Source organism: Bemisia tabaci, chromosome 7, assembly GCF_918797505.1.
Source record: "Bemisia tabaci chromosome 7, PGI_BMITA_v3".
Taxonomy (NCBI): domain Eukaryota; kingdom Metazoa; phylum Arthropoda; class Insecta; order Hemiptera; family Aleyrodidae; genus Bemisia; species Bemisia tabaci.
The window spans coordinates 3,846,057-3,869,390 of record NC_092799.1 but is presented as its reverse complement, the minus strand read 5'-3'; the positions used below and the strand labels follow the sequence as shown (position 1 = coordinate 3,869,390).

At 35.6% G+C, this 23,334-nt stretch overlaps 3 protein-coding genes across 5 annotated transcripts; 1 reads left to right on the top strand and 2 right to left on the bottom strand.

The window, feature by feature from the left end:
* Nucleotides 1-1,992: 1,992 nt before the first annotated feature.
* Mfap1 (Microfibril-associated protein 1) lies at nt 1,993-9,884 on the bottom strand. The gene is made up of 8 exons (XM_019043113.2): nt 9,721-9,884; nt 8,608-8,881; nt 7,124-7,374; nt 5,811-5,968; nt 4,742-4,905; nt 4,171-4,330; nt 3,836-3,925; nt 1,993-2,307 (listed from the first exon to the last, which is right to left on the bottom strand). Exons 1-8 carry the CDS (start codon nt 9,794-9,796, stop codon nt 2,119-2,121), a joined length of 1,362 nt encoding a protein of 453 aa, XP_018898658.2. The 5' UTR covers nt 9,797-9,884; the 3' UTR covers nt 1,993-2,118.
* A 110-nt stretch (nt 9,885-9,994) lies between these two features.
* LOC109031547 (uncharacterized) lies at nt 9,995-13,174 on the top strand. Its single transcript, XM_019043120.2, has 4 exons — nt 9,995-10,429; nt 10,581-10,775; nt 11,631-11,753; nt 12,548-13,174. Exons 1-4 carry the CDS (start codon nt 10,247-10,249, stop codon nt 12,929-12,931), a joined length of 885 nt encoding a protein of 294 aa, XP_018898665.2. The 5' UTR covers nt 9,995-10,246; the 3' UTR covers nt 12,932-13,174.
* A 132-nt stretch (nt 13,175-13,306) lies between these two features.
* Nucleotides 13,307-23,215, bottom strand: LOC109031546 (uncharacterized). Of its 3 annotated transcripts, XM_019043116.2 has the most exons (6): nt 22,806-23,215; nt 21,936-22,079; nt 20,001-20,498; nt 15,379-19,006; nt 14,295-14,448; nt 13,307-13,500 (listed from the first exon to the last, which is right to left on the bottom strand). In XM_019043116.2, exons 1-5 carry the CDS (start codon nt 22,818-22,820, stop codon nt 14,426-14,428), a joined length of 4,308 nt encoding a protein of 1,435 aa, XP_018898661.2. In that variant the 5' UTR covers nt 22,821-23,215; the 3' UTR covers nt 13,307-13,500; nt 14,295-14,425. The 3 variants fall into 3 exon arrangements, with proteins under 3 accessions (XP_018898661.2, XP_072158258.1, XP_072158257.1); XM_072302157.1 differs by lacking the exon at nt 13,307-13,500 and having other exon boundaries at nt 14,309-14,448; nt 15,037-19,006; nt 21,936-22,150; XM_072302156.1 differs by lacking the exon at nt 13,307-13,500 and having other exon boundaries at nt 14,309-14,448; nt 15,037-19,006.
* Nucleotides 23,216-23,334: the final 119 nt, after the last annotated feature.

Genomic DNA, 23,334 nt, shown 5'->3' with positions numbered 1-23,334 from the left:
TGCTTATCTCGGCTAATTACATACTTGACTCTCTGAAGGCGTTTTATGTGCGAAAGTAGAGCACTCTGTTGGAGAACATCAGAAGTGATTTTGAATGAATCGCTCAACCCCTGTTTCATTCGCTCTCCAACAGATTGCGCTACTTGTGCACATAAAACGCCTTCAGAGAGTCGAGTATGTAATCAGCTGAAATCAGCACGCACCACATATTCGTAACAACAATTGCTGCAAGCGCAGCAGAGGGCGAATTGTTCAGTTAAAAAAGAGTATGATGGGAAGTCTGCATGCAACGATAGGGTATGTATTCGATCGACATGAATCGAACGAAAAATAAAAACGTGAATCTAGTCGATCGACACCGATTCAATGGACAAATAAATATAAACCGGATCAAAATCAGTGGAAAACTTGCACTTACTCAGAGCATTTGGACCGCGTTATGCCGCAATCAGACGCTGAATTTAGCAGCTGAATGTGGAAGTCAACAGTCATCGCCCAACGGCTAAAATTTAGCAAATTCGAGTTATTTTCATCCAGATGTGTATAAAATCTACTCGAATAGTTCAGACAAATTCAAAATTGGTCCGATATAGTTGCTGAGAATCGGGCCGATGACTTCCACATTCAAGCCACATTCAGCTCCCACATTCAGCGTGTGATTGCGGTGTGAAACAGAAAGGAACCAAGCCTTATCAGCTTTTATTGCCAAATTTAATCGGGCAATTTAATTTTTTACATGCAAACGGTTGTGTGGATTTTTGTGCAAATTTCAGTGAATTTTCTCCATAATACAAAGCAAATTCCTTAAAATTTTCAAAGGAATCTGCATAGACGTTCTCTCGTAAAAAATGTAATTCCCCTGTTACATTTGGCAATAGCTGATGTGGCTTGGTTCCTTTCTGTTTAACGCGGTCCATTTCAAATTCCGATACTTCAAAAATAAGATTAGTCAAGATTTTGATTTTGCGCGATTTTAAGGCTACACGTAACATAGATTCATCCCCTGCAAACCGTTACTGGGTACGTTTTTTTCGTGGTTTTTTTTTTTTCTTTTTTTTTTTTCCTTCAAGACCACCGTGTTATTTTATTTTTCAAAGGACAACAAAATATCAACATCATTCCTTGAAATTCTTACAGAACTTTTTTCAAACAGCACCAGATGAAAAAATATGGAAGTCTACAGGTGTGGCACTAAGTAGTTTGCCCTTTAAAAAATCAATTTTGACAGGAGCTCTGCAACGTTGCAAACCATGTTACACGGTTTCACCGTCGAATTACATAGCAGTAATAGCAGTATTACTGCTTCTTTATGTGAATGCCGTGTATGTTGCGTATTCGCTAATTGAAGGGGCTCCTACATTAGATATTTATTGCAATAATGTTGTGTAAAGTCGTAATTTTCCTTACATCGCAAATTGCTTCCCATCTTCATACATGGAATTTATTCATGGTATCCATACCGAGAAAAACCGGGATTCATCAGGGATGAAAAATTTAGGAAAAATCAGAGAATCTGCTCCAGAAACTAGAAATTTCTTCTTCTAATGATGAGAGACTATCTCTCCTCCGTAATCCTGAGATTACTTTTGTAGTCCCTACAGGCTCATGGGATCGGCGTCCTGCTAGCAAACATCTCCTAAATGGGCCCATGGGGCCGAAGGCCGTCCGCCTCTAGGCTCAATTTCAAGTATCAAAATTTCAAAAATAAACTATCCAAAAACGATTCTTTGACCAGTGTAGCAGATCCATTCACATCCATTCGAATGAGTCAATTGATTTGGATGTGCCGTTCAAAATAATATGGTGAAAGTTCATCACTTACTCCAGTTTAAAGATAAATAGTAAGCCTACAAAACAGTAACTTTGAAGTGGTTTTGAAAATTGAGTACACTTTGACAAAATGAGAAAGAATTGGGAGCTGCATTTAATACTTGTTCACCTCCCCGGGAATTTTCATGAATGAAATTTTGATGAATCATGAACTGAATGAAAACAATTTTATAATAAAGTCGATTTATTTATACAAACGTTACACATGTGCATTTAATTTGTTTCACTTATCACAGTACATAAATTACATTATTTACACTTTTGTACAAGACTTAATAGTTGAAAACACTAATTGCTCGGCATTTTCCTCTTTTTTAGACTTGGCTTCTCGAAGACTTGTTTCATTCCTGCGGCTTGGTTGTTGTGGAATTTGACATTTTGAGTCGTGTCTGCCATCCATGGAGACTCAAATGATGTGGTATCTTGATCAACAAGATGAGTGTACTTCGTTCGCCCACTTCGGCCAAAGTTCTTGACCTAAAAAATAAAGACAAAAAATTGACCAAATAGAAAAACGCATTCAATTTTCAGTTTCCCCCTATTCTATCCGTAATGTTTAATGGTGAGGTAAAGCTAGAGAACCGCGCTCTTGACAACAGTAGGTTAGTATTTGTAAAGTTCAGATGGACCTCTGGACAGGGTTGCACGAGTAAAATGAAAAATATGAATGATTGGTAATTTCTATGAAATATTTCACATATGAAAAATATGAAGTATAATTTTAGGGGCTGAGTATGCAACACACACCAAAAAATACAAAAAAGCAAAAACCATTTGCCTTCCATTTAGTTTTGCATTCTAATTTCGAAAAATATTTTTAAAAATCTCTCATATTAATCTAAAATTGTATGAAATATTTCATGTAAAATTTCATTATTTTATTTTTCATGAAAAATTGCAATCCTGCCTCTAGACAGGGTATGAATTAAAGCACTATGCAACATAGTGTGCACAAGGAAAACAAATCACACGATGAGAAGTCTGAAAATCAACCCCCAAACTTGATATAAGTGTTTACAATTAACATTAGTTACATAGCAAATATGCAAATGACGTTATTTGCATTAAGTAACTTCCATTTGATCTATATTGAAAATAATCGTTATGATCTCTTTCAGTAGTTGCTTTTTGAACTTGTGAGAATCGCTTTTCACGAAAAATTTTGAAAAGAAAACAAGCAACGTTTATTTCCAGTTCAAACCATGTTTAGTGGCCTTTTGACCTGAACTGAAAAGACCATGGAGTAAGTCCTTTTAAATGTATATACTCTTTTATACTAGAATTAAAGAGTTCATGACAGCGCTGCATTTAATATATGCCAAGGTGTTAAGCAAAATTATTTTCCCCTTCTTTTTGACTTTCCAGGTTTTCTCTGGCCCTTGGACTTTCTGTCTCCTGGATGTCTCTCAGGCCTTATCTTCCAAATCAAAAGAAATACATAAAAAAACATACGTATGAGCTACGTACTGGTACATATCGGTACCATTTTTCATTCCAAGTGCATTTCTAAGAGAAAAATTCACTTCCGATCGGGAGAAAGAGCTGCAGGGCTCGGTATCAAGGTACCGTGAAGGTACACAAAATATCACAATCTTGCATTGGAGTTCAAGATTTTCCCAACTATGCATTTTCTCTCCGTAAAAGGTTTCATCTCCTTAACTTTCCATGAATTTCCTGATTTTACTGGTCCCTTAACACCCTTTATGGTAAAGTCAGATTGACTCTCAGGTATCTCTCAGCACACCTCTACAGCTGATTACAAATTCCTTTTTTCTTCGTTGACTTTTTACCATGTTCAGACTTTCCTTCCTTAGAAGTTATCGATTGTGGAAACTATAATTATTGGGAAAGATTGAGTTGGAAACTCAATCTTTTGACTAGAACAACAGAATCATTGCAACATTCTGTCACATTTATGTTTTGTTCGTTTTACTTCATGAACTACTGAGAAGACAAACACTTTGTTTAAAGTCACAGACAGAGTACTTGAAAATTAGCTCCTTACCTGCATGACTTTCGGGAGAATAGTTTTATCAAAGTGATCTTCCAGCGTTGCTGCGGAGAAGTCTCTTTTGAATAACTCATCATCTTGATCCTGCAAACACAAAAAATATTAAGAATAATTCACATGAAAAAACATATTTAAAAAAAAAAAAACAGAATTTTAAAATGACCATTCAAATGCTATTGATGTTCAATAAAAATTGCAGGTTTTCAAAGAACATTGCTCATTGTTTTAATATTCTTCCCTTAGCAATCTCATGATATTTTCAACCAAAAAATATCGGTTAAAAAAAGGAGAAAAAGAAATGGAAAACTGAACTCAACAGATTTTCTTACCATGAAGAAGGCTCCTCTGTGATAGTATTTCTGCATGAACTTATATTTTCCTTTGGCGGCTTTGTTAGCGATGAATTTGGGATTGTTACGGAACTCTTGTCTCCTTTCTTCTTCAGTCATGTTTCTTAACCTTTCAATCTCTTGGCGTTCTCTTTCCATTCTGAAAAAATTAATTAAATAAATGTTAAGATAAATGTCAGATGGTAGATGATTACACACAGTCATCATCAAATGCCAAAGTTAAAACTCAGGTGCCCAGAGTCCTCAGGATTTTGACTTGCGTGTACCTCTAATAAGTTTTCATATGATGGCTTCCTGCCCAACACTCACCTCCATAACATAGAGAAAACCTTATTACCATTAACCTGCCCCATTACCGAATGAAATTATTTCTTAACTATGATTATATATGTACTGACATTTCAGTTTTACGACTTTCATTTAAGTGAACTAAGATTTAAAAAGTAAAATTAGGTGCATTTATTTACACTTTTGCAAAGCTATCCACACCATAATTTTTATCATTGCTTTTTCATTTTAAAGAGGACAAAAAATAAGACAAAAAACTTACGCTTCGCGCTCTTCCCTATCTCTCTTGATACGTTTTAGTTCTCTTAATTTCCATTGTTCATACTCCATTTCATCGTTCTCATCATCTGTATTGACATCGTTTAAGGCTGGTTCATCATTTGTCTTCTTTTGTTCCTGTTCTTTCCGGATTTCATCTTCTACCATCTGAAAAACAGTGCAAAATTATGAGAGAACCAGTAGATATCATGCATTCAGTAATGAAATCAAAATTCACATTTTTTTTTTATTTAATTTTTCCCCCTTTCTTTTACTTGTTACCGTACAAAAGAGAAGGATCTCATCCCACATAGAATCATTTTTCATGATTGATGATGAATATTATAAAATTTAGAAGATTCGATAAAAACAAGAGTCTGCAGAGTGCTCAATTCTTAATTTTTCATGAACCTGAGGACAGCTAGAAAAATACTCTTGTATTCCATCCGCTACATGGGTTTGTTAGCAGGCCCCCAAAAAAACACCACAGTCTGAACATAAAATTTCTTTAAAAATAAGAAATTTAGGAGATTTTGAAAATTCTGGAGGAAGAAAAAAAGGAAAATTAAGAGCACAAGACTTGCAATTAATCAGCGGGGCGATTATTGAAATGATATCGACTGTATGTCGCCGCTTTGTCATGTCGCGCCATCGACTAAGAGCCACTTAGTCGATGGCGCGACACGACAAAGCGGCGACATACAGTCGATATCATTTCAATAATCGCCCCGCAGATTAGTTATGATCAAACGGATCTGGATGACAAAAAATCCAGATAATCGATATAGAAACAAACACTCATTTACATACAAGTATCAATGAATTTGGTTATATTGTATGTTTGAAATGGTGATTCTCTCTTTAAAAAACACATATCTCCATTTAAATTGTGAACAGGTTCCAGGAAATTAGAATGTATAGAAAATGTCAACCAAAGTTGGTACTGAAAAATTTCACAATCGCCGGTGTGGTTAATACTGTGACCACACGCACTTGCTGACTAGATCCAAATGATCCGAAGTCTGAATAATTGCAAGTTTTGTTTTGTGTATATAATTGCTTAACAAGCTTACTCTCAACGTCTGTCGGCGTCTTTCTTCCGCTGCTTTCTTGGCTTCGTATTCTGCTTGTTTCTTCTTTTGTGCTTCCTTTTCTTTCTCAATCACAGTTAAACGATCCTTTTTTCGTACAAATACAGGTTTCAGTCTTGGACCAGTTTCCTCCTCCGAATCTGGAAATAATTGATGCCATAAACATATGCACTTATTCCTCCAGACCATTTCATTTAGGCATCCGGCTATTCTAGTTGCCTTGATTGTCTGACTTCGCACCTCGGTCCCTAAATCCTTCACACTCGTTATTAAAGTGCCCAAGTACTTAAACTGCATTACTTGTTCAACTGCGGTACCGTCCACTACTAGCTTACATTGTATTGGATTTTTGCTGATGACCATACTTTTTGTTTTTTTTAGCCAACACTTTCATGCTGAATGTCTTTGCAGTTAGGTTGAAGGAATGGAGCATTCTTTGCAGATCATCCTGGGAGCTTGCTACTAAAACAGCATCGTTTGCATAACAGATTATATTGATATTTGAATTGCCTAGCCGATAGCCTCTCTTGAGTCTAACTGCATCGATTAGCCTATCCATTAACAAATTGAATAAAAAAGAGCTGAGAGAGTCCCCTTGTCTTACTCCTCTGTTTACGATGACTACATCAGAGGTTCCCTCCCTGGTCCTAAAACTACTCATTGCACGGTAATTATTCTTTCCCTGACGGCTTCCGGGCCCATTTTCCCAACTTTAAGGGCTCATGACTGGTCCGGTTGAACCCTGGTTCAAGCAGCAAAGAGTGGTTTTAGTTCTTTAGCTAACTCTTTTATTATTTTTACGAATATATTAGGAAACAGGAGTTGTGGTTTAAAGACTAATTCAGAAGTTTAAAATATCAATGGCTAAAAAGCGAAATGATGTACCTCTGTTTGCAACATAGCGGACTTCCTGTCATATTTCATTTTTTCTTTGAAAAAATAGTCAAAGAATGTAATTACTTTAAAACTTCCTTGATTTTTCGTCTCTAATAGCAGAATATTCCGAGTGAATTTCATGCCATTACATTGGCTTGATTCTCCACTAAAAAAATAACTGGGAGCAGAAATTTTGAAAAATTGCGATAAAGATGCAAGGTTTCTTACTTTCGTACTTTCGGCCATTGATAAACAGACTACAGAACCCAAATTACTCAATCTTGTATCCTTTTTTATCACCATTACATACTTTGAACTCTATTAAAGAAGCTTCTAGCCACCATGCATAAGAAGCTTGTTTGCCACTAAATTTATCTACAACTTTCAAACAAACAGATCTCAAGAGCTTCGTTACAAACCTGAATATTCTTCATACTCGGAGGATTCCTCCCCACTTTCTTCGGAAGACGGTGCTTTTTCTTCCTCTACTTCCATTTCCTGTTCTTCTTTCCTGTTTAGTACGCGCTGGTGAAGCAACTTTCTTCTCCGCTCTATTTCCTCGTCACTCAGTTCATCTTCTTCCTCGTCATCTTCACTCGAGTCATCTCGACGTCTCCTTTCCACTTCTTCCTCTGAATCATCTTCAATAACTTCTGGTTCGTGAATATGCCTGAAAATCATTACAATATTCTTAAGAAAACATGGCTAAGAAAAATAAATGGATCACATGAAAATGCCAGAAAGAGATTACGAGTCTTAACTCTAATGAGGTGTGTCTCACAAATCAAGAACGCTTTTTTCACCTCACTGGAAGATTGAAATTCTAAAGAGCAGTAAGAGAAAAAGATTGGAATGAGACTTGCTTCAGAATGTTCAAACTTTTCCTCTTTTTTTCCCAAAAAATTTTCGGTTTTCAGATTTTTGTCTCTTCTGACAAAAAGGAGTTCTGAGAAAAATTCAGCCTTCAATTTGAATTTTAAGCATGGCAAACCAGGCTTTAAAATTAATTCAGGAGAGGTCCATTAGAACCTTTTTCTTTTAAGAGTGTCGACTCTCTCTGAACGGAGTTGCTGAATCAGTAACATGGAAGAAAATGAAACTGCTGATTTAACAATTTTGTAGTTAAAAAAGTGTACGACATGTTTTAATGAAATTTTACAATAAAAAAATGCTAATTTAACTTCCCCCCGTGGTTAAATTAGCTTTCCACAATTGTGAAATGTACATTTGAAACAAGTTGGACATATTTTTTAAAAATTTAATTGTTATATCTGCAATTCATTTTTCTAAGTACGCTCAATTGTCGATCTGTAGCCAAAAAAAAAAAAAAAAAAACATTTGCCCTGATAAGGTGGGGGTAAAATGGTCAAATAACGTGTAGGCTCTACAGGGATGTCTATAATAATCCAGGATCTTTCGTTCACTTATATCCAGCCGAGGATAATGATAGCTCACTTTCATGCTGGCTTTATTTTCGCACAAGTGTCAATTGAGGCATTGGATGCGAAAAGGGCACTTCTCGGTTGCAGTGTTTCAGAGTCTCCTCTAATATTTCATTCATTGTAAGGAAAGTGAATGCATCCATTTCACTAAAAATTCTAATGCATATTCCTTATGATTCTACAATTTTCTATGGAAAAGATTCTAGAAAAATCACCCATTAAAGTCTTCTCCGAGGGATTATCTAATTGGCAACAGAGATTCTGAAACACCGCAATCAAGAAGTGCCCTTTTTGCATCCAGTGCCTCAATTCCTTTTTGATGGCATCGCTTTGCCAGTTGCATTTAAGTGTTTAAATGCAGATGGAGGAAGGGTTACTCCACAACCAATTCCAAAAAATGGTTGAAAATGGCATTATTATAGCTTGCGCCAAAGTTAAATTCTGATAACTCTTAAAAATACCTGTGACGGGCTCTTCTTTCCTCTTCCAAGCTTTCCTCATCAATATTGTGAACTTTTTGCAACCGACGCAATCGAGGGTCCTCAGCAACAACCACTTCAGGTTGTTCCGACTCATTCTCTGCATTTTCATACTGCTCTTGAAGGAGTTGTTGACGTCGTGCCTCAATAAAATCATCATCATCAGATTCTTCCTCACTGCTAGACTGTGGAGCATAGTCTGGTCGTTTCCCCGCAACATACCGGTGGACTTTCACCTTCTGCATCGCCAGCTCACCTAAATGGATAGTATTGAAATTGAAAATTTGTGAGAATAAGTCATCAATTTAAGAGTAGATTCATCCGGAATTCTTTGCAATAAAATTGTTAACAACACAACTAGGTACTCTTTCATTTTCCCTGTCTTGCAAAAACTAATTAGTCCGAACACGTAGTTATTTGGAAGCAAACATTTTAACAGTACCATCCTTTCGATAAACCACCATCCAGTACCATCCTTTCATTTCAGGGTTGAGTTTCCTGATTAGTATTCTACCTTCAAATACGGGGAATGCACAGAAGTTTTTTTCGTCATAGAGTCCACGCAAAGTTCACGCACATATAGACTGCAACATCAAAACGTCTGAGATCACTTTCACATGTAAAGGAAATGAAAGATGATGGATCTTCTGTTGCAGTTTACAAGTGTGTTAACTTATATAGCATGCACTCTCCTCTACATCTCCACCTCTCATGATTTATTCCTTCCCTTCGAAGAGCATTATCCAACCAAAGTTTCAGAGATTACCAAGAATGACTAGTGTAGATTGATAAGATTGATTGATTGATTGATTTGATTACTTTGAAGAATATTTACTAAAAAGAGGCACCCGTTGAGCGTTGACTCTTCTCTCTCCAAGGTTCCATCCTCAGCCAGAACTTGCTTGTGTTACTCCCACTGCTGTGCAAGTCTGGCACATATTTTCAGTATCAAACTATCCTCGCCTCTAAGTCCAAAATCTTTCCTGTCACGAGGAAATCAAAAAGCTAACTCGTCAAAGTACATCTGACTATCTGAGAGTACTTCGGCACCTCTCGTCATCTAGTTTCCATGCAGTTAGATTTGTTAAAAATTACCTTTCTCATTTCTGATGGGTACAGCCCCAGCTGTACTCTGGATCCCCATTGGGACAGTCGGTCTAGGATCGTTCATTTTTGGCTGGAAAATGAAAAATCACAACTAGACGAAAAACTCCATCAACTAAGTGATTAACCTCACTTTTCACTGTAAACAAACGTTGATTGTTGATGATTCGTCTGTTGCCTCCGTTTCCGTCGCCTTCCCGCCAAAATCAAAAATACGAATTCAACCGGGAAAATTCAACGGTGCGGCTTCTTCGCTGCAGGAGCGACGAGTCATTTTTTTTTTCTTATGCACTTCTTGAGCAAGAAATGATAGGAGCTAAGAAAAATCGGGAGGCATTGAATGAAATATTGATGTTCAGGTAGTGCTTGCTGAAAACTACTTGAACTCAAAGGATCGTGAATACTTAATATTTGATGAATGAGGTGGGGGAGATGACAATCACATTGAAACATTTCATTCACACATCACATACCATAACCAAAGTCTCTTATCTAAATTTTCAGCGTTCTCTTTCACATGATGTCATCATATTTTTTCAAAGAAATTCAGGTTTTTGGTTGCAAAAATAAAACTCATGAGGTTTTCCGAAAAAGAAGTGCTGGTCGCATCAAGACTCATAGTTCATACACAGATTTACGTGCGTGGTCATTGGAATGTGATCAAAACAGACAATATTTTATGGAAATTATGAGTAACGCGGTAAGTATTTCACTGACTTCATACACTTGTTAATTTATGGAGAAGAGAAAGTTGTAAAAGAAAACAAAATAATTGATTAGCAAAATAATTAACTCTGTATCTATGAGATGATCTCATTGAAATTATTTTGATTTTGACATCCTACCATCAGGGGCTGCCGACAAGACTTTCATCCTCTTCCATCGATAACCAGAATAAGAACAACACTACTACCCTACAAGGATGCGAAACAGAGTGCACAGAAAACATGAATGAAACCCACAAGAACAAAACATGCACGGTCCAAATGAGACCACCAAGGAGTGAAACATGTTGTGAACAAAACTTCGAGCATGATATTGTTGAGGTAATATAGTAATTGAGGAACATTATCATTCATCTGAGTCGTTGTCTAAAATCAGTTTTCAAGTCCCATGCTGATCTTGCGTTAAAACATATTCTGGGAAAAACCTACATTTATCATTTACTGGGTAGTTAAGTTTGTTCCTATCGCAAACCAAGCGATGTCCATTTTGCATTGATAATACTCCACAAAACGCGAACAAGATATAAACGAACTTCATAAAGACACTTCAAGCTTTGAAGTCAAAGCAATGTGGTTATGTGTTAATGTGTTTTTGAACTTTCATCAGCGGTAAGCTGATCTTTTATAGTTTGACGATATAGATTCATGATTTCAAAAATAAAGTATTCCGCTTCATCATAAAAACTCCAAAAATGTAAAATTTAAATTCTTTTGCTGATAATATGTTTGTTTTGTGGCTGGAAGATCGGCCTTGAATTATGTAAAAATAAAAGTAGAGCATGAAAGCCTTAAAACTCCCTATCAGCCTAATATCCCTCTTAAGGCTGACTGGAATTGCTTTTTATTTTAATCAAGTTATCATGACTTAAAACTCAAACCTGATTAATTTATTTTTCTTATTTACAGATCTTTGAACTGATAAATTTTATTGTTTGTTCTGTACTTTGAAGTAAGCTTCAGTCTAACTTGACTAACAGGGCTTGTCATAGTATTTCCATTCCTATCAATCCATTGCAAAATGTGGGTTGTATTGGGTTCTGTTGAACTATTGGTCTTTCTTGGAGCTCCAGAGTATATTCATTCATTTTTTAGAATTGTTTTAAATTTAATATAGGAAATGAACTAAGCAGATGGTAATTTCAATACCAATTAATTTTGACTGTCCTTCAACTTTAGGGAGAAGACAATGTTTTGAAAACTGCGAATAATCTGCTGTTGGAATATCTCAACACCACGGGCCGTAGCTCTTTGAATTTTGACAGAAGTGAAAAACATTATGGCCATGAGGGGAGGAAAAGAGTAAGTATTTTTTGGCTCACATCGAGTTGATTAAAAATTAGAATTTCCTCTTCCATCGCACAGTCATTTCTGATTGTAATTGTATCGGCTCAAGCAAAGACCGCTGATGTCCACTATTTCATCATTTGAGTTTTTTGGTTTTTTAGACTCCTGACTCCAGGAGGCTTGGAGATTTGATTTGGGGTTTGCTTGTAAAACCCAAATTATTTTCGCGATTGACGACTTGTGATGTTCTTTGCAATTCTTTCGTATTATGAAAAAATTGACAAAACCAGTTTTCACACAAGCCCATACAATTGTTTTTAGTACATATTTGAACAGCATGACATGCAAAAACTACCTAACTTCTAGGGGCCAATTGGAAATTTTACTATCTCTGAACGAAAAAATTCAACATAAATAGCCAATCCAATGCAGGCATTAATTTTAACTTTGGCCTGCAGAGTTTAAAAGTTTATTGGTGCAAGTACATTTCAAACAATAATTCTTCCCTCTTTTATCTCTCAAATGTCTCGAAAATATTTTAATGTGTCTGATACTCTTAAAAGAACATTCTTTTTAGTTACCCTCTAGTTTCTTAAACATTTCAAGACACAAGTTGAGAAAATCTGTCTTTTTTAAACAGCAAATATAACGATCTACGAGGGAGAAAAAGTTTTTTCAGAAATTCGGAACTTCCTGCTCACTCCTTCCATAAGACAGTTACTCTTAAAGTGGTTTTGGTTTCTTTCAAAAATTGTTTGTAATTTTCAAAATTCTGCACCGACTAAGAACGTTTTTTTTCTCTATTTCAGAAAGCCTCTTTCCAAAGGTGCTTGAAAGTTATAGATAACCTTAGTAGACAAAATGAATGTTTGCGACGAATATCACAACTTCAAGGAACCTGTTCCAACAAGCATGTAAAAGCAAAGCTAGACTTTTTACGAAAAAGGCTCAACTGGATGATGGAAAAAAATAAAGACTTTGATGCTGAGTGCCAGCTGTTTTCTGATGATCCTGATTGTAGACTAAGAAGTTGCATGCGTGATCTCAGGCGGGAGAATTGCTTGCTGTTGGACTACATTGACTTTTCAGACAGGTTGTCAGAAAAACTAGCTCAAATACAAAAGAGATACCTAAGTCTCTCAAGGAATCAAAATTTACTGCTCAATTGCGTAAATAAAATTGAGCGTACGTAACGATTAAAACATACCTGGAATATGTTAAAGAGGAGAGTTTAAGAATTTTACAAACATTGATACAGTCTTTGAAAAAAAATTCGTTAATTATAGATAACTTTAAATTTTGCAGTGGCCTTGGTGCCAGTTACCTTCTTTCATAAAGCTGCTTTGCATTTCTTGTGAACTAATATCTTGCATACAGCTTGAATTTCACACATGTGTGTCTCAACTGTTCTTATTGTCCACTCGAAGCCATCTTAATAATAAAATTTAATGACTACAGTACTTAATCTTAGTAGAGGGAGCATTTTTACTTTTGTTTTATGTTGGATGATTGTCTGTTTAATTAAATTTTACTTTTCCGAAACCAGAAATAATCGAAATCAGGTGAAAGATGTCAAAAATAAAATTTACTTCCTTTGCTTTAAAAAAAGTAAAGAGGAGAACATTACAATGTGATATCAATGATTAAAAAATAAACAAAAAACCAACATTACACCATTCTTTTCCAATTTTCTGCAAAATAAGTTCCAACCATCATGATCGCCTTGCAGTCTTGATTTCGCTGCGCTCACTGCCTTTGCCATCTGCAAACAGGATACCAATAAGTTACAAATTTGCTTACATGTTCCTGACACCAAATATTGTTGAGCTTGTTGTCTTTGTAGAGTTCATAAATTTGTACTAGAAAAAATTCTAAGAAATTGATTTAAAAAAAAATCATTTATCCTTCTTCTACTGGTTGAAGCTCCAGACAGTGATATGCAAATAACATGGTATAGCAAAAATTTTGAAAAAGAAACAGAGTGAATTGACAATCAAACTGCAAAAAGTATCTTGCTCTGTGACGCTACAGCCTTCGTAAGGTGGCTAGATTTTTTGAATTTACTCTTCCCCTGTTTTCTTTTTTCTTCTGTTTATTATCATACAATTTTTTTTACATGAGAGAAGACATGAGCGCTGTTAAAGCAAACAAGCTTTGCGCCTGACTGGCTGAGGATGACTGATAGAAGTTGGTGCAATGCTCTCATTGAGGAAAATCATTTAAAAAATGAATCCGTTGTTTGTTTTGGGACTGTACTTGTGCACCCCTCCCACCGCTAAAAGTCTGCACGTTCCATCCTTTTTCATCATCAAAACCAACTCAAGCGGCTGCATCAGCTGCTCTGCTCTCCAAGAATATTTCTCCTCTTCTGATTGAATCTTATTTAATTTATTTTAATACAAACAGGCTAAGAGGCCCATACAAAAAAGAAAGACAAAAATTTAAAAAATACAGAATTCTGTAACTTTTCACGAATTTTTCCTCTCTCATGGGCTTACTATTTTTACATCAATGTATACAAGAATAATTTGACATAAAACTCATTCTAGAGTTTACCTGCAACTTCTCAAGATGACATGTCAGTTGTGTGTGAGATCCTTTTTCAGTGAATCTGAGGGTAGAACTGAGAACCGTTTAAAAATCGCTCATTGGCTTGAATAAGATGATTCAGCTTTCATTGAATTCTTTCAGGTATCTCTTGTCGGTGAATCTGCAAAAAATTATACCAAAGCTTTGATAAATATCATATCTCTGGAGGTTTGCAAGAATATCTGATACTCTCCTAATCAATAAAATGTTGCACATATAAAAAATCACACGGTTTGAAACTATTAGACCTGCTTGAAAGCTTGCTAAGTGGCCTTGGGCTTCGGTAAATAGATGGTGCGGAGCTTTATTAGGAAAAAAGCTTTTAGAAAGATTCCTTCTCCAAAAGCCTCATTTTTATAAAAATATTAAATTATATTTTTTAATAAAAGATATGGAAAAATGTAAACGCAGAATTAATTGCAATTCTGATACAGAACAGATGAGGATAGTACATTTCGTTTTATAGTGGTTTAGCAATTAAGAAATTTAGTTGCCAATTTTGGTTTGGAATCTTGAGCTCCCACTGCAAAACAAGAGAGTAAGCGTTCGATGATCAAATTATAAAATTGCAGTTCAAGAATGTGTAAGGCAGTAATACATATTAACTCAATTAAACAAATTTCCAACGTTCTTGAAACATAAGAACCTTCATTGAGTTTTAGTTATAGGGTACTATTTCTAAAAGAAACTTTTGCTGATTTATTTTTACCTGGATTTAATTTTTGCTAAAAAATTTTTGCGTGCCTATAGAAAGAGGAAGACTGTGTAAAGGTAATTTAAGGCAATATTAGAGGCCAAATTTACCTAAGCTACCACAAGCATTGTAATGATGTTAACATTTGGACCAACTAACTTAGCCTTGCTCAAAATCTTTTTCTGATAGGAGAAAGAAAAAAGTGGATCGCACTTAATAGAGAGGAATCGACTTGATTGCAGTGTTGTAAAAATCGTGCATCTTCACCTAAAAAATGCTTAGAAGGTAATTGCTTTCGATAATTGAGGTAAGTATTACTTCACTCTTATGCGTAGAAAACTTTGCAATCAGGCGAACCTTGTGGGTGATCACAATTACAATTTAGTACTCGGCTGAAAGAAAGGTGCGGACTTTTCTGAGATTGTTTTCTTTCATAGCTTTTCTTTGCTTCTTCGAGCAAATTTTTGAAGCAAGACTTCTGTTTCTTCAAGTTGCTGTCATACTGTTTTTTACAGATCTCAAGTTCCTGCACGACGAGCCTCCGCGAGAAGGCTGCCTCTTCGTTTATGTGTTTCATGATCTCTTTCAGACTTGCCTTGTATTCGGCTTCAAATTTTTTTAAGCTCTCACAAAGTGTACCACGAATGGTAACTTTTTCATTGTCAAACGCTTCGGATATGAGTCTCAGCAGAGTTTCATATTTATTTACAGTTGTTGATAACTCAGCACTGAATTTCTCCTCGGATTCAAATATGATATTTCGAAGAGTGAGGAGAGTCTCTGAAAACTGGTCCATTAAAGTTTCCCATTCTTTCACTTTTAACAGGTAGAAATTCTGATAGTCTTTCAGTATTTTAAGATTCGATTCTTCAGTTCTTTCCATATTTTGAGAGTAGATTTCCTCGGCGAGTTTCAATTTTTCGACATAAATTGTACTCAAAGATTTGAATTCTTGGTTGTGGCTATTTTTTAGCTCCATCAATTTTTCTTCAAACCTATTTCTCAAATCAGATATTTTTTGCTCATAGTAACTTTGTACTTGAATAATTCTTTTTGTTTGGTCTTCAAGAGCTATATTTTTATTTAGCCTAAATTCACCCCCCTCAGATTTTGTGACAGTTCCCCTTTGAACATCTTTGACTGACATTGCCTGCTCATTAGAGGAGCTTTCAGGTGAAATTTTTGGCGTGAGGGGTTCACTTGTTTTGCTATAACACTCTTTTAACTTTATGTCTTCATCATTCAAATTGTTTTCACAAGAATTTCGGATTGTATTTACATTTTCACTGTATTTATGTGCTGGGACTGCAGGCTTACATGAAATCTTCAAATTCTCTTTTAAGGTCGAAATCTCCCTCTGCAGGTCGGCTACTTTTTGTTCATAATAACGTCTATCTTCCATATTTTTATGAGCAAGCGTTTCATTTAGATCCTTCACTCTTTCTTCAGACTCACAGTGTTCGAATTTTTTTGGACTTGAGTATTCCGGTTTTAAATTTATCAACTGTCTATGAAGTTTACAAAGCTTCAAGCGCAAAAAGTTTATTTTCGTGAACCAATTCTTTTTGGAGAATTTTCTCGATCTAGGAGGTGCTTTCAGTTGGTTTGAAATTGAGGTGATTCTGTAATTTTCACGAACAGGCGTTTGGCTTTTGGGAATGACACTTTCACAATTATTGATGTTGCAACTGTCATAAATATCATGAATTTCGGCCAAAGTCTGAAAACTGGTTGATGCACTATTTTGTGACACTAAATCATCATCGTTTTCCTCTAAGAGTTGAGGACAGCTATAAACTAGGCGAGGATATCTATTATTTGTTGATTCTACAGCATCCAAAATAGAGAAAATTAAATCAGAATAGCCTAAATCCATTGCTTTATGGCAACCACCATTTTTTTCCGACAAAATTAAACTGGAAAGAACTAGGTCATTGAGTGGGAAATCCTTTTCTTCCCCAAAACTGGAGAGGAATGGTTTTAAAGCATTCATAAAACAGATTTCCGTCTCAGAAATCTTTAGGCCAGTCAAAGATTCGACTACTCCATCATCATATTGATATAATTTGATTTGAATGACGAGTTTACGTAACTGGGCATTTTTCTCTTTCTCCTGAAAACTATTTAATCCGGGCGTTCTCACCACTAAAGAGTACTTGCTTAGTTCGTGAAAAGAGTTTTTGGATGAGTTCCGGCAGAGGGTTTTTGAAATCTGTTCGGAAGGTATCAAAATTTTGGTCGATGATGCATTTTTTGACTTTAATTCGGCCACTCTTGTATTCTTTAACTTACAAAAGTCATCAAATGCGATTGCTACGACTAATGTGTTGAAAATAGTATTCAACATTGAATACATATTTTTGGTGTCGCTAACACTTTGATGACTAAAAACACCTCCCGCGAGTGTTGAGGAAGGCCAACTATTCCCATTTGTTGTAATAAAAGGCTGACTGTTGTACAACACAAGATATTTTTCATGAGATCCAGATCTGCTTAGTTTTTCAAACATAGAATCGAAGAAAAATCCGGGTGAAATTGAGTACAAGCTGGAGTCAATGTGTATGGAAGCCGTTTTGCTTGAAACTTCAAAACTCATTGGTGTAAAAGTACATAAATAATTTTCTTGCGAGGATTGGCTAAACAATATTTGAAAGTCACCTGGGCTATGCACCTTGATAATCTTATGGAATAAATTGGATATTTCTTGATTTTCAAGGTCCTCCAAATGAACAATAATCACCATGTCATTTGTTGGTTTTTGTTTGGGCTCAATCTTGATTTGAAAATTTAGAAACAAGTTTCTTAAAACAGAATAATATTTACGGAAAATTTGATGGAGCGAAGGGAAATTTCCAAGTTTTCGGAGAATGGAGTAAAGATCCTCAGTCAAACTTAGAGAGACTGATGATTTTTGAGTCATCTTCTTCGAGACTTTATCTACACAAAAATGCAGAGGACATCTTCTTGATAGTTCATTTTTGGATTTTTCCACCAAGAATTGCTCACTCAATGAACCAACGTTCTGTTTTTCATTTGATATAGAATGATTCTGACATCCTTTATAAGGGCTGTCGGAGGATTCAATTGATTTCCACATAAATTCATCTGCGATTGAGAAGGTACTTCTGATTTGATTGCAACAGTTGTCATCCATTGTCCCATGCGTTTTGTTTAGAGTTTCAATTTCTCTTCTCAACTCACCAGTGCAATTTTGGTAATTTTCTAAAGTCTTCCTATTTTCAGATAGAATGCCATTCAACTGTTCGACCTCTTTATTTGTATTTGATAAAATTATTTTTAATCTTTGGTTTTCAATTTCAAGTTCATCAAGCCATGATTGTTTCGACATACTTTCATCCGTTAAACCTTCGTCTTCTTGAATTAATTTCGATGAAAACAATTTCTCCACTAGTGGTTTATCATCAGGGCAAAGTTCCATCAGCATGCTCTTTGGGGTAAAAAAGTGAGATTTGCTGGAATCGATTGTTAAATTTTTCCCAAATATATCAGGATCTGAAAAACTTCGGCGAGGTGGATCTGGAAAGTGTTTATGACAGGGATCACCACTGTCAAAAGCTTTGTACAAAGTTTGATAGAGATCATCCATTTCTCTTGACAGCCGACACAATGCAGTATGAATAATATTCATCAAAAGATTGATTCGGCTGGGTGGAATGTTAGCTTCCTGGAAATATTCAACCATATGGAGAGTCATTTTGACGTTTCTGAGAGCTGGGTTGAATCTCATGTCTGATAGAAGGCACTTCAAAGATTCTGCTTCAAGCAACTTTTGATCAAGATGTTCTAGTTTCATAGAGCAGTACTTTCGATAGAATTCCTTGGTGTTCGAGAGGAGAAAAACTTGATTCTTAAGAAAATCAATGTCAGATTCGAGTTCATTTACATAAACTAACAGCTTGTCACGGATTTCTTCTTGCTTTGACAGTTCATTTGATTTTTGTTCTAAGGAGTTTTCTGCCAACTCCTAAGGACACAAAAAATTCAAGTGAGTATAATACATCACCTTCACAGTACTTAAACACTAAAGAAGCAATGTATCCAAATTGTGAAGTTTTAAAATCTTTGCACCGTATTTCATCACGGAAAAAAATAAATTGCTGATTCAACAATTCAATTGCTAAAAACAGTGAAAGCAATGATTCAACGTAGATTTTACAACAAAAAAATGCTACTCTAACCACATTGTAAACTAATATAACCACAGGGTTGGTTAAAGTAGCATTTTTTTGTTGTAAAATCTACATAGAAACATTGCATTCACTGTTTTTAGCAATGGAATTGTTGAATCAGCAATTTAATTTTTTTGCGTGATTTTCTCAAAGGAAAGTGACCAAAATTTTACAAGAAACGTGTAGATGGTATGGTAATTTTTATGAGCAGAGAAAAACAATGTTAAATTCCATTTATTAAAGACAGATACCTAGTTTTCTTTCATAAAATTGAAAAAAAAATGAAAGTAAACTTCCATCATTATACACCTTGATGCAAGGTTTTCTAGTTTCACTAATAACCTGTAATCTAAATGTTTTATTCTCATTAAAGACAGCCAACCAACAGTTATTCTCAGAATTTTCCATGAATTTGTTTCACACTAGAGAGTTCCAAGCGATTAATTTGGTTGCTTTCTTTGGAAAAAATGAAATATAATCCGAGATTTTTAAATAGTGTAAAAAAGGTATGTATTTTTCGGCTTTAACCATTGACATGTCTCTTGAGGCAAATCCCATCATCAGACAGCTCTTAATTTTCCTCGGAAGTAACTGAGGGAAAAGCATCTCTGTTGGATATAAAATCTGCAAGTAAAGAGGATTTAAAAAAAAAATTTGGAGTATGATTTTGGGTTTAAAATATGCAAGAAGTTCCGAAAAAATATATTTTGCTAACAAACTGATTACCGATAATGGCACGCTGGGATTATCAGAAAGAAAAAAATAATAATAATGATAATAAAAACACACCTGTTGCTGCAAAAGCTGAACCTTCAGAGCATCTCTCTGGCTTGTGACAGTTTTCAAAATTTGCTGAAGATTTTTGGAATCTTTGGCACTTTCCCTTCCTTTTGCAACTTGGAGGCGCAGTTGATCAAGTTCTCGTACCAAATCACTGTGCATGCTTAGCTTCATTTCTAAATTTTCGATGCAATCTTGTAAAAATTGATTTTCAGTCACTAAGCCCTCAATTTTCTTCCCCAGGTGAAGATTATCCAACGAGAATTTAGCATTCAGAGTTTCCAACTTTTCATTTTGTTCTCTGATAAATTCATACTTAGATTTCAGGATCTTATTCTCCTCAGCCAAGCGAGAGATGGTAAGTTCATGCTCGCTTCGTAAAAAGTTATCTACATCATTGAGGTCATTACTTTCAGAATGGCACTCTGTTTCCAATGATCGAGTTTCAATGTTTTTGTTGGCATGTTGATTCAGCTCTGTGACAATTTTGTCCATTCTTGGCGAAATCTGAAAAAAGTAAAACAATAAAGAGTACTGGCAAGCAAAAGCGAAACTGGTGAAAATGTTTCAATCACACTCAGTGTCTTCTGTAGAATGATCCAAAAGTCCCCACCATCAGCACTCTATATCATCCCTGTAATTTTTGAAAAAACTAATATAGAGACTTGGAACTTTGTGATTGCTTCTATGTCAAAGGAAATGACGCCCCAAAAATATTTTAAAATTTTGAACATTTTTTGACTTTTGGGATTCCCAAAATGTTATGGGGAATACCCCAAAAAGGGACAAGAATCCTGGGGGTTATGGGGATGGTGCAGAACTTCTGAATCACCCTGTCGATTAGGATTCTTGGTTTTATTCACTTGAAAGAAAAAAGATGACCAGTTCGTCTTGCGAACTCATGAGACAAGTATCTATGGCTATGGCTAAGGAACACTATCGCTAACCTGCATACTGACAATTTTACCGGACAAAAAGCTTGCCATTTTTGTAATTTTAAGATTTAGTTTGAAATTTTTATTATACAATATAGCGCCATTACAGCCCTCTCCTGTGGAATTGGAAAATCTAACAACCTCAGTTTCCGTATTTTATACCGCAGAATGCAGCAAAGTTTCCGACTCATTTTTTTCAAAATTGTCAGTTGGGCGGTGTTGTCCCTTACCCATCCGTATGTCACCTTTGTAAAGGATCAGGTTTGAATAATGAACACTTGGATTAGCGTTTTGCACAAACAGGTAGAAACAATTTTCAGAATTTTAACAACATTTTGATACCTACAAATTCTAGTTTTGGAGCTATTTATTTTCGAAGAAAGGATCCCCTGATCGATGTAGGTATTTGTGCACTTTTTAAACAATTTTTTTACGTTCGAATTTAATGGTCAATGATTCGAGGACACACTCAATTTGGAATGGTGGTTTTTCAATCAGGGTGTCTACTAAAACTGGCTGGCAAAGAATCAGCACTTTTTTAATACTTTCCCAAACAATTCAGTACTTACCTACTTCACCAGTAAAACAATTCAGTACTTTTACGGTACTTTAATGTGACGAAATTCGAAAAAATTCGAAATTCACGCACAAATCAAAACAAAAATGGCGGTACCGGGAAATTCAAAGCTAATTGATAGCCTGAGAGTCAACTGACTGCAATATCATGATCAAGCGGGAAAATACTGCGCCAAAATCAATTCGCAAGGGATCGTATACTTTCTAGGCTGTTTTAAGAAAACACATTTGGCAAAAAATTTCAGACCGTAAAGCGGAAAATGCATATTTTTTCAGTACTTCTGGACCGCCTTAAAAAAATCAATGCTACTTCCAAACCCTCCGGATTTTCCAGACCAGTAGACACCCTGCCAATATTTAAAATTTGAAACAAATCAGAGTCTAATTAGAAAGAAAACACACAAATTCTAGAGAGTAACTGCTAAGTACAAACCAAGTCAACCTCCTTTTTTTCCAACGATGACTCCTGAGAGTGGTAGCCAATATTTTTTTCAGCATTTGGAGTGAATGCAAGCAACGGTTCCAGTGAGTATTTGATATCATTCTGTCCTTTGATCATTCCTCGAGGATGGTCGTTCTAAAATCATTTGATAGATAAACAGCAGATACTTTTGTGAGTGGCACACTAGTTGAAGTGTAGGGAAAAGGCTACAAAATAGGGACAAAACCAAAAGTTACTATTTTCCGAAAAAACATGAAATTTCAAGAACACAGATAATTCCTCCCATGCCTTTTGAACTAAAGAGGTTAACTGTAATAAGATAAAATGTATGATTGAGCTGGAGTTGATGAGTGGAGATTTGGTGCAAGCATAGGTTAGTGGCATTGGAGTGAATTTCCATGGCGAGGAAAACTGCTTTTTCTAAAAGGGTAGATTAATTACATGAGTGAATGACACTTGTGTGACATTTAAAAGTGCTTGAAGATGAGACATTTGTCAACATAAACTACTATTTAATCATTTCAACCGCATGAAAACTACAAACTGAAAAGGTGAATTTTAGGCTTGGTGCACACTAAAGGTATGAGGAACAGACTTGAGCGAGGAGGCGACATCAGACCTCATGTAAGAATAAAAATCCTCAGACGGTAGCGTTTAGCACCATCCTAAAAGGTGAAATTGTTTGTATTTTGCCATGGGCCACTGATGTTTGCTTGAAGTAATTACTTTGGTCTCCACATGCAATAAAATCATTGGGACGGTAATGAGCAATCAACTACTTGTTAGCTTGAGAATCTCACAATTGATTCTCCTCATGAAAAAGGTACTTTCAGAAAAATCATGATAAAATCAATTTCTTACCTTCCTTGGAGTCATACTTATCAGTGTTACTGTAAGATTTGAGGGTTAAAATGTCTGTAGGAAAAACATGCCGAAGGAACGTACTGTTTGAGCTCTGCGTGAAAACTCTGTTGGATGACGCTTCAATCTTTGTTGCAAATATAGCTTGATACACTCAATTAACAAGGATCAGATATCTCGCATAACTGGCACGATGGGGAAAGATTTGAGGTGGGAAATTTTGAAAATTGAAAATGATTTTTTAGAAACCAATTGAACCCTCTCATACTTTCTTCGCCTTTTTTTCCTTCCTCCACTCCGGTGTTTACAAAATAGTGTGAGCACGATTGCCATGTCTCTTGATAATCCACATTTAAAAACAGAAAGAATTCTATTTTGCTCCTTCAAAAATATTGTCAGGTGAAAATAAAATAGGATTTCACTGCTAACGGAACACATCCACAAGATTGATTACTTACGAGATTGACTTATAAGCAATTAAATATATGCACTGCGTAATGACGTTTAAGAAAACAGAACACGATTTGGC

What these genes read in the sequence shown, in the direction of transcription:
- Mfap1 (XM_019043113.2), bottom strand. Translation starts at nt 9,796, where the DNA reads ATGAACGATCCTAGACCGACTGTCCCAATGGGGATCCAGAGTACAGCT. An exon ending in GAAAGAAGAGCCCGTCACAG is followed by an intron (nt 7,375 to 8,607) that starts GTATTTTTAAGA and finishes AATGATTTTCAG; the next exon opens with GCATATTCACGAACCAGAAG. An exon ending in ACAGAGGAGCCTTCTTCATG is followed by an intron (nt 3,926 to 4,170) that starts GTAAGAAAATCT and finishes TTGTGTTTGCAG; the next exon opens with GATCAAGATGATGAGTTATT.
- LOC109031547 (XM_019043120.2), top strand. Translation starts at nt 10,247, where the DNA reads ATGATGTCATCATATTTTTTCAAAGAAATTCAGGTTTTTGGTTGCAAA. An exon ending in TGGAAATTATGAGTAACGCG is followed by an intron (nt 10,430 to 10,580) that starts GTAAGTATTTCA and finishes TCCTACCATCAG; the next exon opens with GGGCTGCCGACAAGACTTTC. An exon ending in TCGAGCATGATATTGTTGAG is followed by an intron (nt 10,776 to 11,630) that starts GTAATATAGTAA and finishes CTTCAACTTTAG; the next exon opens with GGAGAAGACAATGTTTTGAA.
- LOC109031546 (XM_072302156.1), bottom strand. An exon ending in AAAAAAAGGAGGTTGACTTG is followed by an intron (nt 20,499 to 21,935) that starts GTTTGTACTTAG and finishes TACTTTTTTCAG; the next exon opens with ATTTCGCCAAGAATGGACAA. An exon ending in TTCAGCTTTTGCAGCAACAG is followed by an intron (nt 19,007 to 20,000) that starts GTGTGTTTTTAT and finishes TTGTGTCCTTAG; the next exon opens with GAGTTGGCAGAAAACTCCTT.